At 36.1% G+C, this 19,030-nt stretch overlaps 1 protein-coding gene across 5 annotated transcripts in view; it reads right to left on the bottom strand.

Annotated features, from left to right (window-relative positions):
* STRN3 (striatin 3) overlaps window positions 1-19,030 on the bottom strand; it is a 58,888-nt gene that overhangs the window by 37,139 nt on the left and 2,719 nt on the right. For all 5 annotated transcript variants that reach the window (XM_064716034.1, XM_064716036.1, XM_064716035.1 and 2 more), the window contains exon 2: window positions 2,127-2,230. In XM_064716034.1, coding sequence (XP_064572104.1) covers window positions 2,127-2,230 — 104 coding nt within the window. The remainder of the gene's footprint in view (window positions 1-2,126; window positions 2,231-19,030) is intronic.

Here is a 19,030-nt window from a genome sequence, read left to right as displayed (position 1 = left end):
GTCAGGGGAATCAGGTGCAGCACTGAGATTTGCTGTCAACAATCTTCAGGTCTGAAATTCTCAGAATTCATTTTGCTTCAGAGCTGGAGTATTTTCTTTAGTTGTGATTCTTCAGGGGAACAATGACAAAAAAGATAACTTCCATTATCCTGAATACTGAGTGCAACAAGCCAGAAACCAACATAACATAATTCTTGAATGATGTACTGGCAAGTCAGTACCTGCTTGCTTTCAATTACTCAATCCATCATACTTTCATAGTTAGATCCCTTCACTACTGAGCATTTGTAGCTTCCTCGTTGCCTCCCACACATTCACCAGTCAACTCAAGTTTCAATTCCCACTTCTAGCAATCTTCATGAGAATTATGGCTGAAACTTATGCCAGGATCTTCCTCTTGAAACCTGCTACAGTGGAGGATTGCACCCAATAGCCACAAGAACTAAAGCAAATAGTACGTTCCTGCTCGTATTCTTCTGTTTCTTAGCCATCAGATGAATTTCAGAATTTTGTGGGAAGACTAGAAGGGCAGCTTCATTTCAGGAAAGGAATGAGGTTTCACCAATGCCATTCAACTTGAAATTGTGCATCCTGTTACAGGATGCCTTCACCCTGCGGGTGATATTAATTGCCTCTGAGTTATCTCAATAAGTGGGCAATTCTCACTGCTTTATGGTGTACATTTGCAGAAACTCTCTACAGAGCACACAGTTCATTCCTGCCAAAATAAGCAAAACTTTTTCCTTCAACTTCAGAAAGTTACTTACGTGCAAGACACCTGCATCTGCCATAATAGCATATTGTTTCTTTGATATGGGGGGTTAGTTACACCCCAAGACCCTGCATACCTTTCATCTGCCTTGAACCCAGAGTGACTTGTACGTTACCTGAAGATATTGATGTGACAATGCAACTTTTAACCATACGCTGGCTGGAAACCCTGAGTTACTTTTCATTGAAAGGACAGGGTTGAATGAAGTAATAGATCCTTTATGCCTATTACTTCACCAGAAAATATATGATGTGCTGATGTGGCTTTCTGTATGAATATACAATGATTTCTGAAGCACCTCTATACTGGACAGTTCACACAGAAGAACAAAGCTATCTTGCCAAAACACTAGGTTTTAATAGGAAAACAACTGAAACTTATTTCTGTACTAGTTCCTTACTGATAACACTGATCCATAATGTAAAACATATTTAGACATACTTATGCTTGGACAACTAACTTAAAAATATCCAGGTGAAATCTCACCACATTTTGCTACAAAATTTTAAGTTTACTCTGACAGGAATGTTCCTCCAAAACCAAAGTACACAAATAAAGACTACATATTTTGTTGCCTGATTGTCAAGATGTTTCACCATTGGACTCAGCTACTTTTTAGAAGCAAGTTAAAATTAAAAATAAGAACTGAGTCCTCTAGTGAAAGTATAGGCACTTGACAAGATTATTTCCCAAGTTATTTCACAAAATTAACTACCAGTTTTGGTTAAATGAAATAACGAGGCAACAAAAGAAGGTAGGTTTGAAGGACATTACCCTGTACAGACTGAATGGAATTTTAATTTTTTTAAGCAGGAAATTAGTGCTACAGAAAACACACCTGGTGAAGCTAAATATGCAAGCATCGACCACATTAAAAAAAAAAAACCTACAAAATGAAAAATCGATTTTTAAAGGATTTTGGTCCTTCACAAAATAGTTTTCATTATGCAACACATACAACATAGCTGAAAAGGAACAAGAGAGCAGTATTTTTCATCCTTTCCAATTTAATACAACTGAAGCACAGATGAAGGTATAGTAATAAGGTATGAACCCTTTGGGTATGTTCACTCTTACTCAGTATACCATAACTTGAACCCAGAGAAGAGAAACTGTCCCGTTTGTCTATTTAAGACAGAAGTCCAAACATTTTGCAAATTATTCTTTATGTCGTTTTATTTTAAAAGACACTAAGTTGTTAGAAAACACAAGGTGAAGACAATCAACTTAAAGATAAGTTTACATAAAGTAAATCACAATAATCTTCTAAGGCATTTCACTTAATGGAAGGGAATTCATCTTAGTCTACTGAGTTTTTCAGGTCAGAGAAAAACTAAACCGTTTGTATACCTACCTTTCTTGTTTTAATGCATACTCCAACATTTTTATTCTTCTCACTAAATCTTTCTTCAAATTTTCTTGGCCCTTTCTTTCCCCTTGTAAAAACGCTATCCGAGCCTGAAAACACACAAAAAAAGCAAAAACATATTTTATTCCCTTTGGTACCCAAAATAAAGCAACAAAGTCTGTCACACAAGGAAGAATATAAGATGGAAGAAAGAAAAAGAAAAAAATGTATTTTATTAATTATTTCAGCAAGTCAATAACAACAGAAGTATTTCTACCCTAGACTGAGAATTATTTTCTTTTCAAGATGAACTGGTATTAAAGCCTGTGTAGTAACTCTACAAGAAGGCACAAATGAACCATCTGAACCATATGAAACATTTTGATATATACACACACTTGTGTCCTTAGAGCATTTTCAGCATAAGTTCTATTATACATTTTCTTCCAAACCAAAAGCCATATTAAATTAGGTACACTGCAATTAGCAACTCACCTTTTAAAGCCACCATACTGAACAGATTAAAAAATTATTACCTAAATTCAAATACAGAATTTATAAATCCATTATACAGGAAACATCTATTTTATGGATTCACATTTATTTAATACTGAAAACAGCTGAATTTCAGACTATCAAGGGACCATTGGGTTTAGTGTGCTGCTCTATATGAAGAAAAACAATGATTTCTTTTTTTCAAAGCATCAGTCAGACTACCCACCTAACATAAAAAGAAGCAAGGAAAACCCCTACTTGCCTGCTAACCTAGTAGAAGATAATAAATTCAGCAGAACATCTAAGCCATCTCAACTAGCGCAAAAAAAAAAAAAAAAATTATAGTTGAAAAATAAACCTAGTAAGTTTGTCGAGGAAAAAAGTAGTCTCTTTACTACAAAGTAAAAGGACTTGTGTTTTGATTTTTGCAATCCAAAATCCTAGGGAAGACAAGTGAATTAGCAGATGGGAATACAAGATTTAAACAGTTAATGACATTAGTGGATTTGCCATCATCACAGAAACATCATTACAAACTCATTTGTCCTCTCTATGACTTTAAATTGACTGAAGTCATTGAATAGCTAATTGAGTACTGATCCAACATAAAATTTCTTGGAAAAGGGATTTAGACTAAGGAGTAGAGACCACACTGCTCTACTGAGCTCCAGAACACCACCATTTCATTACCACAGGAGGCATGGGGAGGAGGGAGAAGTGCTAGGATTGGCACCCAATCTATCGGAGAAGATTTTTGTAAAGGGCGTGGTTGCACATTTTCATTTCTCAGTGGTTACAGCCCGAAACAGGCTAACCAGGGTGATAGCACTGACGCATTCTGCATGGCTCCTTTGCTGAGCCCAAGTGATATCGCTGTGTAAGACTTCACAGATCAGCCCTGATTTTAGCCACTCTGGCCTTGTGCTCAATGGTGAACCAAATTCAAACACGTTTCTTTACTTCGCATAAGTTAACTCCTGATTTAATCATTTAAAATCCTAGTGAGAACAAGGCAGTTAAGAGTATTGCAATTAAAAGTCTGTCATGAAAGCACTGAACTAACCACTGGCATTTGGTGAGAAAAAGTAAGGAACCAAAGTGTATTGCAAGAGAGGAGGGACTGGGGAGGAAACAACACCAACTCAACACCAAAAAACCACAAATATACCCAAACAGACTGTACTGTTTGCACAGATATGTAAAAATAAAAGAGAACAAGATCCAGAATCAGCAAACCAAACAAACCCAACTATACTCAACTGCAACTATGCTAGATTCCAAAACACACTCCAAAAATTATTCTAATCAAAAAGAAAGTTAACAGCCTTCTGCAGAAAACTACAATTACCCATAATTTCCACTCCTCTAGTACCTAGGGCAGCAACTGACCAATTTCACAAACCTAACACACTATCCCAGTTTTCACTAGTCAATGCACAGTTGTTCCACAGCACACAAAGAGTTACAAATGTGTTTTTTTAAAAAAAAAATGTTACCTGCACATTTGCACAACAGCATACTACAAACACTTGGGAGTTACTGGCTGCCCACAGACTCCATCTACAACAATAAACTCAGAACTACTCTGGTAGCTCTCTAACGAGGGTTATGAAAGCTCCTATGCCCTTTGACTTGAATGCAGTTCTCAACTCTTTCCAAAATTAAGGTCTTCTGTAAGTGATGGGCTTCTCCTCTTTACTTATCTTCCATTGGCCAGCACCCTTTTGTAACTGTTTGACAAATCTTAGCTGCAATTGTTGACCCTTACTGCAACCTCAGAGAGGAAAATAACGTAACTGTAACCTACACAGAGGGAGGCATCTGCTTCTTAAATGCTCACACCCAACTTTTTCCTTATGGAAACGCTTCTGGAGTACCTGGCCACACAGAATCAAGTCTCCATACTTGACAATATTGCCCAGATCTGATACTTTTCAACCAGACAACTTAATGAGCTACGTGATCTTGAGAATTAATCTAGTACAGAATAATTATATAAAAATAAAACTTAAAAATATATAATAAACCCCCAAAGATTTGCTTTACAAAAAGAGCCCCAAAACCACTTTTCTATACAACTGTTTATAACAATCTTTACAGAGTCCAATAGGTTGAACAGAAAGGTTACCACACAAGAACATACTTTGCAGTTAAGGCTCTGACATTTTTGTCAATATTATTGGACTTCTTTTATCAGAACTGCTTTCTGTAATTGTTTGTATACATGTTTGACTGATTTTGGGATTTATTATTCTTTCTCACTGTAACCATCACATGGCTAAAACATAGCAGAAGTTAGCTATGCAGAAGTTAAGAGCTCACTCTTTAGAAACACAGAAAATCCATTTAGACTTGAGGTATACTTAGTCATTAAGACCTTCAATACAAAACCAAGAATCGGGTCACCAAAACTCTGCTCTAGAAATTAATCAACTTGCTTCCTTCAGTCTTGAACTGAGAAAGGACAAGTGTCAAACCTGGCACACGGCATGACCATGAGCCTTATGAATTAACACACCTCCTTTTTTGAAAAGCAGTAAATCTCAGGGTCGATAAAAGCACAAAGTAAACAAATTGCCCTCAGGGGCGATGAACTTAGGTTCCACACACAAGACAAATGCTCAAAAAATGGTATCTACATAACACAACTTTCACAATCCTTACATACTCATTTCCTTTGAAACAGTTCTCAGGAGAGATAGATTTGATACCATTTGTAAATATACTGATGACTTAAGACTGAAGCACAAAAACTGGGAAACGAAACGGCACACAACAAATTCATATTCACCTTTCCACCCCACACTCCACCCTCCCCAGTTACAACAGAATTCCTTCCACTGCCTTCAACTGATCTGCAAGTCCTCAGGCTGACACTAAGAGGACCAATCCTCCTCCACCTCCTATTTCTGTTCCTCCTACTGTGCTGATTTAGCTGCTTGTGTTGACACACATCAAGTCTACTGAGAAAATCATTCTGTTTATTTTTTACTTGGTTCTGACTTACATGAGTTTCGTGATCCTACTCTGTCTGTAAAGCCACAGGAATAACTCAGCCTGGCACAAGGCATGCAAATGGAATACTGAAGTAACAACCCCTTTCAGTGGCAACATTGTCCTCGTTCAGCCTAAACTCACCATGTTATCATAACTTGCATTCTAGGGTTTAAAAAACATGAGCAGAGAGACTATGAAAGTCAAATACGAGTCTTAACTCTTCTGAATTAAAAATTCAATTAAAATGCATTTTTAAAAATGTATTAGCAAGAACATTTCTTAAGGGGGAGAAAACCACATTCTTTTATAAAGCATGTAATAGTTCTGTAAGTAAATATATGGCCACTCATGGCTTACAAAAATCCAGCCGGATTTAGCAGTGCACAGATTCTGTTAGAACAGTTTTCAATCCGGGTAAGGACTGTATTTTCAATTCTTCAAAGCTTAACCAAGGCTTTAATTTTCAGGGGAGGTTCCTTCTCTTCTACCACCCTGTAAATTTTTGTATGTTCAGTATTTTCACAAAGCCCTGGGATCTACTATGTTTCTACAAAACTGACATTTAAACAACTCTGGGCTCCCTCTACACCTTGGCCCTCAGCTCCAAGTAAGAGTACCACCACACCAACTTGCTCAGCTTTATTATGAAAGAGAATTCAGGGAGCTTTGAGAAGTAGTTAGAGTGACACATACTTTGTATTTGTGCAAGGATGCATTAAATAATGCCTGAAACTAGGCAAGATAGAATTCAAGGATAAAAAGAATTACTGAATAGCTGCTTGAACAGTATGGATCCCAGGACAAAGAATTATCTGGGGTTAAAAAACTACAAAATGCACATAAAGAAAGGAACAAATAAAAATTCTAACATGTAATATTGTACACTTTGCAAAATTAGTATTGTTTTAACAGCATGCTGCATTTAAGAGATACATGCATTTTGTAGTTGAAAGGGGTTTTATCTTTTAAATAGGAAGTCTGACGATACTCAAAACAGTCAACAGTCTTCTACAGAAACTCTAAGACCTCAAACAAGAACCTTTCCCTTAAATTATAGGAATAATTAAAATCACATTTCACTGATACTCCACATCCCTAGTATGCAACTATACTGTTTGATGTAAGTGCAACAGAAGACTTAAAGTAGTTTACTAAGTTACTTATACATAACTTTAAATTATTAAAAATATTGTATATCATTTGGAAACTCATATATGAAAATTTAAAGGAAAAGAAAATGAGGATTTCCCCCCACCTTTATTTTGAAAGAAAGTCCTAAAATTTTAGAAGTATTTTCTATACGTCATACAGCACCAAGCATAGTAGCATTCACTTTAAAATTGCACTTTATTCCTTTAACTGCCCAGAAAAGCTGGACAAACTTCATGTTGATCAAATATATTTCTCTAAGCCATTGAGGAAAACAGAGGGAAGTTATTACAACATTCTGGGAAGGTAAAATTACATATGTAACCTAAAGGTTATATAGTAGTTAGGATATCCATATAGGATTTGATAGTCTTATTTTCTTAATAAACTCTGACATGCTGTATTTAAAATACTTGTTGAGCATCTCAAACCTAGTGAAACGTATTAAAGGGAAAAACAGGCATAAAAGAAACCTCGATAGTAGAACATGGAAGACTGACTAAAAGCCTTCTCTTCCGCTGTTGAAGCACCACCACTTTCCCATACAATTCAAACAATCAAATTCTAATAAGTTTACCAATACAGGACTACACTCAGAAAATACTTTCTTTCAATTTGAGTTCTAAACATTGTTAACTCTTAATATCTGTAAATTTATTTTGAAAAAAGTCAACTGTATGTGAAGTAATGCCAGCTATGCACTGCTTGTTGTTTTGTTTTTCTAAAGTCCATTCAGACTTCCAGGAGGACGGTAGGAAAGGCCAGCCAGTAATTTTGAAAGAAGTGCAATACACTGAAACTACTCAGTGCACACATTAAGCGTGTGCTTATCCTAATAGGGCAGGTCACCAACCTCAAGACAACAGGAACATTTTATCACACAATAACACTAATCTAATCATGATTTTTAGATCTTTATTATGCTGAAAGTGAAGTAGTAGTAGTAGTTCACTCTCATTTAAGAGTGAACACATCTGTGCATGTATCAAAGTTCCAGTTCCCATTCACAAAAGGGAAACTGAACCTAAGAGAAGCCTCCACCTTCATTTTTCAACAAACACAGTTTAAAACTTCAACTCCTTCAGAACAACTAAAAGCGTGAGTTTTAGTGCATTCCTGCAGATCTGCTTATGTTTATGTATTTATTGTGAATCCCATTAATCCTTAAAACTGTCAATTGAGGACTAAAAGAAGAGACCTTGACTACTATAAATAAATAAATAAATAAATGTTTATTTATTTTGTAAATTAAAGTCTTGAGATACTCTCTCTAGTAAGTTGCACAGTACAATACATGTCAATGGTAACATCAGGACCATACATGTTTTAAAGACATTATACTCTTAAAGACCCTGTAGACTAAAAAATAACTGGAAGACAAAAAAAATATAGAAACAACACCTCATATATTAACAGAAGATATTTGCTTCTGTTAAGCAATAAGCTCAGGTAAAAGATGTGGGGGAAAAAGATTTTAACAACTGGTTAACAGCACTGTACATCTGAACAACATTTGCAACTAAATAAAGTACTTTTCTGCACAACCTTATGAAGGATCAGTTAAATACGGGGATAGTGAACTACTACACTTAAGAGCAGCAAAGCTAAAATGTTTCCTGAAGGTTACACTTTTACAGATCTTTTCCATTTGAGCTGATGATCATTCCTGGCTCCCCAATTTATACTTTTTTCAAAAACTCCAGTGATCAGTTTCTGACAGGTTGTTAAAAGCAAATCCTAACCACTAGAAAAGTGACGTAAAAAAGTGGAGCAACTTTTGGATAAGAGCAGCAGAAACAAGAAACCCAGCTAGGTCTAAGGAGGTTAATGACACAGCTGACATGGAAGAGGATTTACACATTTCTAAATCCCCATCAGGCTGCAGTGGGTAGGGCAAAGACCAGGCCCACAAAACTTTCTCCTTTCCTTAACCTGTCCTTCCTCTTTCCAACTCTCACCACATCGCACACACTGAAAGCTTTGCCTCTTCACTACTGCCAAGTTCAATCAGCTTCTTCAACCAACTCAGAGAAAATGCTCTTCTGTGTTAGGGTCAAACTTCTAAGTTACAGCTTACATTCAGCATATGAGTGCCTTCATTCTGTCACTCTTCCTGAGAATTTTTTCACTGAATAATTTTTTCTTAGGATTTTTACAACCACTCTCTTAACCAAAGTGGTATTAAGAACAGTAAGTACAGTAACAAAACTCATACAATTAATAATTGTGTTTTCAAAGTCTAACAACCCTCTAAACACGTTGGTTTGTAAACAAAGCAAACCAACTCTCTGTCCCTAAACTTTTATCCAGTACAGAGAAGCCAGTGGATGTGAGGGGGAAAAAAAGAGAGACCACATGTCCACAAGAAGCAGAAGGCACTAAAAACAATGGATTCACACTCTGGTAGCATTCTCCTCAAGGACTAAAATGTACAACTCTAAAAACTGGAAATTATACAACTTTTCTTTAAATAACAAATGCAAGTGCCTTGGGAGTTTATCATTCATTGACCACTCTTGTAGTAGTGTTCTTCATGCACGAACAGGCTTATAATATTTTGTTTCAGTTTAAAACTTACCAAACAATGAGCACATTTAATTTATAAATTAGTCTTTATTTTCAATTTCAGACCCAGAGATACTCCTTCAGAAAAGTAAGCTCCTGCCTAGGAATGTGTAAAACAACTTTCATCTTCCTGAAAGCACACTCTACTCTGTAACACTCAATTATAACATTAACTTCAGGAAAAGTGAAAATAACCTGGTCATTATCATCAACAGACTCTAAAAGAACTACCAAAATGCTCCATGCCACAATGTCAGAATAACAGTCACTGTCCCTACATACTAGATCTCCCCAAAATCAGACATCAGACCTGAGATCCAGCAGATTTGATCTGAAGGCCATTAAACAGGCATTATTTCTTTATTCAACTGACAGCTAACAGGAATGCTTGGAGTCACTACATAATCTAAGCAGACACAAATGATCATTTTGACTTCAAAAAAACCCAATCATTTTTATCTCCAAGTTTTTTTCACCAGTATCAATATAATTCTACTGAGGAATTACAATAATTCCATTCAAATATCAAATGTCATCACACAAGATAATCAAACAGCCAAGTAAAACATAGGCAGCAAAAGTAATTCTTATTAGTTATAAGCACTTACTATTCTATGAAGTGTCTGAACACCGTATTTCAACTGCATTTCTTAAGCAGGTTAAGTAATCCATGAAACATGTTTCAAAGCAAGCTCCAAAGATGTAAGGTAGTCATGTTTCTAATAACAATTTAAGAAAGCTCTGCAAACAAACACAAATTAAACTAATTCTCTTTACAATTCAGACTGACAATATAAATATCCTCCCCCAAAGAACTTCCTGAAGTTCGAGTCACAAAGTAAAACTAATAAACCTCAATCTATTTTCTTAACAGACTTTCTATGGAATTTTAATTTGTTTCACATCAGTTTTTCCAATAAATAAAATAAAAATTTAAGGTGCTCATATGCCTTGTACAGAAAAAAAGTTTATACAAGATGTTAGGTGATCACCCATTGCATGATGTGTTTATCCAGCTGTGCATTGGACATTTTGTCCAGAACGATCCTCTGAGAGAAAGAATCAAAAACTTAAATGAAATCCAAAAGGATTGCATCAGCTGGCTTTACTTCATCAACAAGGTGGGTTACCCAGTCACAGAAGGAAATCAGGTGTGATAAGCAGGACTTTCCCCTCATGAAGCCATGCTGCCTGTGACCAGTGACTGTGTTGTCTTTCAGGTGTTCTTCAACAGCTCCCAGAATAAGCTTCTCCATGATTTCACCAGTCACTGAAGAGGGACTGAAAGGCCTGTTGCGACCAGGGTCACCCTTCTTGAAAACTGGGATGTTACTCAGCTTACAGTCAATTGGCACATCTCCAGATGTCAGCCAAAAATTAGCATCTTTTCACAAATGAAAAAGAATTCTTACTGGACTATCATGTGATAAGAAATTATTGCAGGTTTGCACCTTTAAAATCGATTAAGTCATGGTATTTTCCAAATGTCTTTGCTGGAACAAGTCCACAACACAGCTTCAACACCAATGACAAAAGCTGATTCCTGTTAAAATATCAGCTATCAACTCTAAGTATTCCCTCAGTCAATTAACAAGACTGTATACAGCATTTCCTATGTAAATTTTCTATTTTAAAATATTCTCCACATTATTCCAGTATGAACTGCTTAAGAGATGCAAAGCTTGTGAGCAGTACCTTCTCTGCAGAAAAACTAATGAAAACAGACACAGACAAGGTTGTGGACAAGTATGAGTCCAGTCACCAGGTTCAACAACCAATAGCAAAATGCCCTTTAACCACAGATTGCACAGTGTTTCAAACACTTGAGAAATACTCTTGGCTATCACAAGCCATGTCACCACAGTGCAGCATGTATTCTGAAAACATTTAGCATCATCATTGATGTAGTTTATTCATGACAAGTTCTACATAAAGCAATGCTAAAATAATGCCTAAGGAAATGTCACTTTACTTTAAAGTCTCCAAAGTAGTTGCCGGTCCAGACCCAAACTCATATTTAACCATGCAACAATAATCAGAGATTCAAAAGAAATTGTTGAATATGCTTTTATCTTCCCTCTATATTACTGAAATACAAATAATAAGAGTGCTCAAAACAGCTACGGAATGATCTCAACTTACAGCACAAACTGATTGCAAAAAACAGACTGAAGTGCAATGAAACCAGAACAACAGTTAAGGAAAATTCTTCAAGAAAGAGCAAGATTACTTTGCAATTGTTGAGTCTTAGAATTTACACCACAAGGGTTCTTGCACATTTTCTTCTACCTTTAATTTTCCAGAACAGCTTTCTGCCCTGGACAGGCATATTCAACAATCCAGCAACAAGCTATCAAACTACTTGTACTTTGATACTTCCTATCCATAACCTGTTGAGGTGTCTGCTTTAGTTAGTAAAGAAAAAGGTCATTGCCTGCCTCAGCAGACACTAGCTATGTTAGCTACATTCCACCTGTTACAGTGGAGATAGCACTGGCTTCCTTCTCATTTAACCAAGAAATCCCTTAGTTCCCTGAGTTCCAAGGGTCCAGATCTTCATTTAAGTCTAATGCCTTAAGAAAAAGCATGGGAAGAACATACAAACTCAATAGCAGTAGATTAGACTACAGAGCAATAGATAGCTTCTTGTGAATGCATTTCAATTTCCTTCCTGTGTCTCCATGCAGAAAGGATTCATAAATTTTCATTGTATAAAAATTATGTCAGTATGTTTTACACTTGTTGCCTGATTATTTCTCTGGCTGCTCTACCAAAACAAAATACAAGAACTCAAAAAACCAAAAGACCAAAACAAAACAAAACCAGCCTAAAAAACACCCGCACAAAGAACACAAGAAACAAAAACAAAAAGCAGCTACCCAGCTTCACACATATATCTATCACACTCTGACTGGGATTTTTTCTTTTAAGGTGAAGTTCCAGTCTGCTGTGCAATACCCCTTAAATGAAACTATTTTCTACTGTAAACTAAAAAACCTCTGAGTAAGTCTAAAACCCAGTGAGGCACCTAATAAGGCTACTTCACAGACTGCTTTCTGATTTAGTGAAAAGACTGAATTCTAAATGGATCAGTCTTCAAGATGTTATTTCCAGACCTCAAAATGGTTTTATGTCAAATTTTCAGCATTCTTTTTAAAACTGTTACTAAGCAATGAGACATTATATTACAATGTTGATTCTGCCAGATCTGCAAAGATCACAAGACAGAAATCACTTCCCAATTTCAGTATTTGTAACTCCCTTATAGCACTTGTAAAGCCAAGGATCATTCAGAGGTTTTATTAATTTCTTTTAGCAGGAAATTCACAGAAGTCATGGAAGACAACAACTCAGCATGACTACTTCAGCACAAGTTCATCTTCAGTTGCAGTTGCTCATTCTGTCATCATAACCTCTGTTTTCTGTATTTCTCCTAAGTGCATGAATCTTGCAAATAACATCTTTGAAACAAAACCCAAAAGTAGTTACACACCTTGGACCATCACCACCTAAAAGGATTCACACAGAGTCTTTTAAATTGCTTGACATTTTTGGCAATACATTTTGCTAGTAAAAGAAATTTCTTTCCAATAATGTGACAGCTACAACCAATAAGACTAATTATATATATACACCAAAAGACAGTATTTCAATTTAGCTAAATTAAAAGTATCTTTACTGTTAACACCACTATATTGGTATATTATTCCATTAACACAAAACTACTTTTTGACAAAGTGCCACATTTGGAGCTTTGTTAGACAGTTAATACTAAATAGAAATTAGAATATTAAGCTAGGTCTCTTTACTATTATGAGTATTCATAGTACAAGAGTACATAAATAAGAGTGAAGTTGTACACTTCGTGGTGTGGCAGGTTCTTACAGTCACTACAGAGCTGGAAAGGAAAGGGAGAAATTACAGTGTGGCAAACATCCTCAATGTACCCTTCCTCTCCAAAATTAGGAACACCTATTTGTTATTTAGGAATAAAGACAAAAGCATAATCTACAGCAGACTGGTAACACAGTGATCTAACTGACTTAGGCTGTTCTAGTGATGAACACTCATGTCAGTGTTCATCAGCTGCAGCTCAGTAGCACACACTCCTAAGGGACCAAGAACTAATAAAGTCTTTGAATGTAAGAAGTCATACATATAAATATAAATATATATATATATTTATATATATATAAAAGAATAGAATCTTACAGAATGTACAGAGCTTTGCATTAAGGCAATGGCAACACCAACAATAACAAAATTTAATATAATCAAGTAAATGGAATTAAAGTTATGGAAGAATAAGACAGTTAAAATAAAATGTGTAAGGCGGTATTTTCAGTGAGGCATGACACAAAGTTGACAAGGAGCAGGTATTTTGCACCTCCTAAATGTTAATCTGGCTTCCTGGCACAGAACATCACCAGCACTGCCCAATTTACACCGCTTCAGCAGGGAGTTAACAAAGACAGTAGTCCTGCCTTCTACCAATACAACTGTACTAACCATGCTGAAGATATGAAACAGAATATGTGTTATAAAATTTGTAAACCTGTTTAAATGCTCTGCTTAAACTTTCTTCTGAGACTCCTGCTTGCCAAAGCAGGATCTTTTCTTTTCCCAGGGTCTCAAGGCATACAGCAGAATTCTGTTCTGGCACCCTGGGGTCTCATCCTCCAAGAATGCAAACCAGCAGAGTTTCAAGTTAAATACTGGAGTCAAGCATTCTCCAGCTTCTTATAGTGGTCACTGGCATAAAGTCAAGGGACTTTCTTTGTTTTTTCTTCTTCTAGGAGGAGTACTATAGGATCATCAACCTCAAATTTGGTAGCAGTTAAGGAGTGACCGTGACCGTATTTTGGGTGAAAAGAAAACAAGGTGAACAACTGGAAGAAATTTTAGAGCAACCAACCTATTTAAATATATATATATAATCAGAAAGACCTTCAGGCATCTGGACTTACTGAAGGTCATTCTCTATTTCAGGATCATTTCAATTAGCATTCAGAAAAGCACATTTTTTTTTCAGTATATTACAGCCAACATATGCAGGATTTTTGCATACACAGTAACTTCAAATAAAGCTAGGAATGTACTTCACTTCTCATCAAGTGGAATTTGTTCTGGAATCATAAAAATGTATTTTTACCTTTAATTGCCAACAGCAGGCTACCTCTAATCAGACATTTTTATGAAGATACTGTAGTGGATACTGTAGAAGATACTGTAGAAAAACCTACAGACTGCTTAAATTTACGCTGTACCTTCAGGACTGGTCCTGAAGAACAGCCAGCTTCATAACTTGCTAATACCTGTAGGAGTTGCACTGATAAAGGCAGAAGGTATCATTACACTAAGTATCCTGCTGAGCATGGCTTAGGATAATTCAAGAACAGTCTGAGTAACAAAAAGTAACCACCATCCGATAAGCAAACAAAGCTCTTGCAAGTCATACGTTTGTCCTGAAGATACACCAAATCACTGGAGGATCCAACTTCCCTAGCCACTCTCTTCATCAGTTAAGAAAAAATAAATCTATTATCATTTTCTCCTAATTTCTTAAATGACAAGAAGGATCAAGAACACCCACCACTACCTCAAAACCTACTTTCAGCATGAAACAAATAATTATACCCACAGATACTTCAATCCTCACTAAAAGTTCTCTGAAATTAGATTTCCCAAAGTGCTATTAAATATGCATAGGTATAATTGCAATGAAACTAAGAAGTAAAATGCATGCCCAGTGTTTAAAAAAAGAAGTAATTCTTCACCAGGAAGTGTTATATAACTTATCTGCCACACATTTCTACACTGTGCCTAAAAGAAAACCTCACCAGAGTAACTGTTATAAAATGACAGTTCTGTGCACCGATTCTAAGAGTATTATTATTGCAAATAATCATATATGAAAAGGCAATTATTACACAGTAAAAAACACTTTTACACCAAGTGTTGCTAGAAGGGAATTATTAAAAAACAATATTCCAGAAAAAGTTACACAACTACTACACTGACCAGTATCCCGTACATAAAGCTCAGAGCTATCCAGGTATTTCCTGTTCCTGTTTTTACATGGAGCTTAATGTAATTCCACGTCCTGCACTCCTTTATTGTTTTGCCTCCATGAGGTGAATACTGCAAGAAAATTTTACAGAAATGTAAATGTTAAAGATCTAAATCAAAAATAAAATTGGAAGAACAGGGTTATCCATATAAAAAAGGAAGCATCTTTGCATGCTTTAATTGGGAAGTCTTGCCAAGAAGCCTATGGAGAAAGACAGTATTTACCCAGAAACACAGAAGAACAGACTTCCAACCTTCTTGGAACAGGCACCTGAAGTTTTACCAAGAAACTGTGTGCCTGTTAATGCAGTTGACTAAACAGCTATGGAAGCCACAGTAGGGAAACCCTTGATTATGTCTAATTGCCCTCTAGCCAAACTATACAGAACTCTCAATTCAGTGCTTTAAACTTAAAAGGAACTTAACTCCATATAATATGTAGCTGTTTTCACCATTACCTTAGAAAAATGATTAATGAACAGAAATTTCTGGGTTTTAACGTCTTATATGTATGCTATTTTATACAGAAAAAACTGTCATTATAAAAAAGGTATTAAATACTCAAATGTTTTATCATGTGAATAAACATTAGTTATTTGGACCACGATGTACTTCTGCACCCTGCTACAGCAAGCACCTGAACAGTTTGCACAAACAGAAGTCAGACAGTTCTGATGCATGCATTACCCACACCCCTCGTGGCATTTACAACTATCACAAGTAAGAATGCTGACCAACTTCTTACTACCTACTTCATTTTATTTTCAGTCAGTGTTGATCAAGTATCCCTTGGGGTTTTTTTAAGGATTGTTTCAGATTTAGTTAAGCTAATTTCATAATAAATATGGAGATCCACCTGTAAGATCCAATGAAATAGCAGTTTATTAATTTATCATATTCCAACTATCTAGAAAGAAATTGATAAACAATCATGTGGTTAAAAGACACTGCATTTCACAACAGCAACATCTGAATTTCCTGCCTTAACTTTGCTTGTTATATCACAATTAATGACCCTGATATCAATCAGGGTTTGCTTTTTAAGAAAAACAGTACTGAAATAGAATCAAAACAGCACTAAATATATTGTCAAACAATCAAATCAAAGCATTTTCCTGCCCATGGCAGAGAAGTTAGAACCATATCATTTTTAATGTTCCTTCAGGCTCAAACTGTTATATGACTCCATTTCAAAGCTACCTTATTGGCCGAGAGAATCTAAGAACAGCTTGCCTAGTGAGACCATAGACCCCAACCTCAGTATGCCACCTGTAACCACGGGCTAACAGGCAGTTCCACAGGACTACCATCAAAACAAAAGCATAAACCTTATAAAACATTTCAAATCCCAGAACAGTTGTAAATCAAAAAGACAGTATCTTTCAGATATCCAGAGGAAATTTTCTTCAATGAACTTATCCAAACACTTTCTGACCCAAGAAAATGTTAGCATTTACAATAGTCCCCTGCACAAAATGCCACTAATTCCTGAAAAGCCAGGAGTTTTTTTTAATACTTCTTTTTTACTGTATGCCCCCTAGTTGCTGAGAAACAGATTGTGGCCAACAAACTAACAACATTCTATAACCCTCATAACCACTTCTACTTGCAATCTATCATCAAAACAAATTATTTGCAAGCCAAAGTTGTTATGAAAAGAATTAATTGCTCTTCCAAGTTTAAGGGAGAAACATTCCCAACAGTATCCCCGTCCCTCCTTCAAACCTGTAACAAACTAAAACAAGGAACATGCAGGAAAGTATTTCAGCTATTGATTCCAGCTACATTTTGGAAATACTGAAGTACAGCATGACTGTATATACACTCTGAACATTATCTCATTTTGTTCACGATATCAACATTTTTACATATGTTATCTGAAGATCCATTTCTCTTTTAAAGAAGATGCTGTATAAAATTCCTTCAATGAGTCTGCTTTGTCATCCCCAGCAGAAAGGGAAGTGGGGAGGCATGCAAGTAAAACCTGAAACCCGTAGGTTTTGGTGGTTTGGGATTTTTAAACATTCAAATAAAGAATACTAGAAAATATGCTCCATAATGTCTCTAAATATTCTGGGGGAAAAGCATTTGTAAAACAGGATAAACTGGGAAATTCAGTGGTGCCAAAGATGTCGTTTTATAGGACAGAAAAGGTATTAACAGTCATAGTAATCTTTATGCATACCTAAGTTACTTGAGAGGCTGTATAATGTGTAAACCAAAATTGTATATATTTTGTTCTGAGTGTTTATGTTTCTTAATTATTCTTCCTATTCATTAAAGACTTGGAAGCAGCATCTACTGGCAATTCTCTCCCAACATATTCTTGTGGGATTCTGAAGTATCAGAGAATATTCAATATGGTTTTCATGTAGTTCAGAGAACCTGAATAAACTGCACAATTGAGACTTCTATTCCAGACAAGCATTATCAGCCTGCAAGCCCCATAAGAAAGTGGATCTCTCGATTGTGGATCTCCCAAAGTTACAAGCTTTTCTATGCTACTCCTTTTTTGACACAACTTTATCTTCCTTAAGAGTTTCTGCACATCTCTCCAGTGTTTTCCCATCCAAGTTTCTTTTTCTTTTAGGATACTGTGGAGGCACTCACCACCTTGAGCAACTGTAATGTAACATTAAATATGGACTTGCTGTAAGTCCTCTGAAGTGCATACATCTCTTAGAAAAGACCATTTATCTCAGCTTAACAGCTGGTCATTATTGACCAACATCAAGGTCATTAGACTGGCAGATCAAAGTTTCATTGCTACAGTGAAAATCTCTTAGTTCACTAAATAGTGAACAGATCATGTCCATTACTTGCAGTGAACAAGACACTGTGCAAGGCCAGACAGCTTATTTTCAACCCAGCAACCAGTGAAAGCCTGAGAAGTCACTGCAGCAGCCAGTATTACAAGGGAAAGGAAAGAAGTGTACTACATTTCAAATACTGCACTCCTGATATTTGACATTTCTGTGCCTGATACTGGTTTGCACACACAGATTTGTCCAATGATTATACTGCTTCACTTCTGCACACAGGCAGAACAGCATGAGCAGTTGGAAAGACAGCATAAAAGTACTAACACTTTAGATTCAAAGTCTGATGTAAATGTAGATCTAAGTGTACCAGTACAAGACTTCAGATCCAAAAGGCTTGAGATCCTCTGTCAGTCATCACAGCCATGGCATAAACCCCAACCCAACGAAGTAACAAGTGCTTTACTTCTAAAATTGTGTTCCATAGGTGGAACAACAACAACCAAAAAAAGTCATTACAAGAATCCAGGTAGGTTCTGCAGTAACAGTTTATTCTATCTCCCTTCACCATCATCCCTCTATGCAAAGAGTGCTCCTACTAGAGGCGCCAATTCCCCCAGTCACTTGAACTACACAGGTAAAGAAAGGGGGTGGGTCAATAAACCACACAGGAGGCTCATTAATTCACACACAGATAAGAAAGCATCTTCTTCTTTGGAATAATAAATTCTTCTATTCAGAACACATAAATCAAATCACACACATTGCTAAGTCATTTGATTTTTCACATACTTTTTATAAAGCATGTTTAGCAAAGTTATAAAGAACTTGCAATGGCCAGCACTGAGAAGCATTGTTTATAGTTTACTGTCATCT

Source organism: Zonotrichia leucophrys, chromosome 5 (genome assembly GCF_028769735.1).
Source record: "Zonotrichia leucophrys gambelii isolate GWCS_2022_RI chromosome 5, RI_Zleu_2.0, whole genome shotgun sequence".
NCBI lineage: Eukaryota > Metazoa > Chordata > Aves > Passeriformes > Passerellidae > Zonotrichia > Zonotrichia leucophrys.
This window is presented reverse-complemented; position numbering and strand designations above follow the sequence as displayed.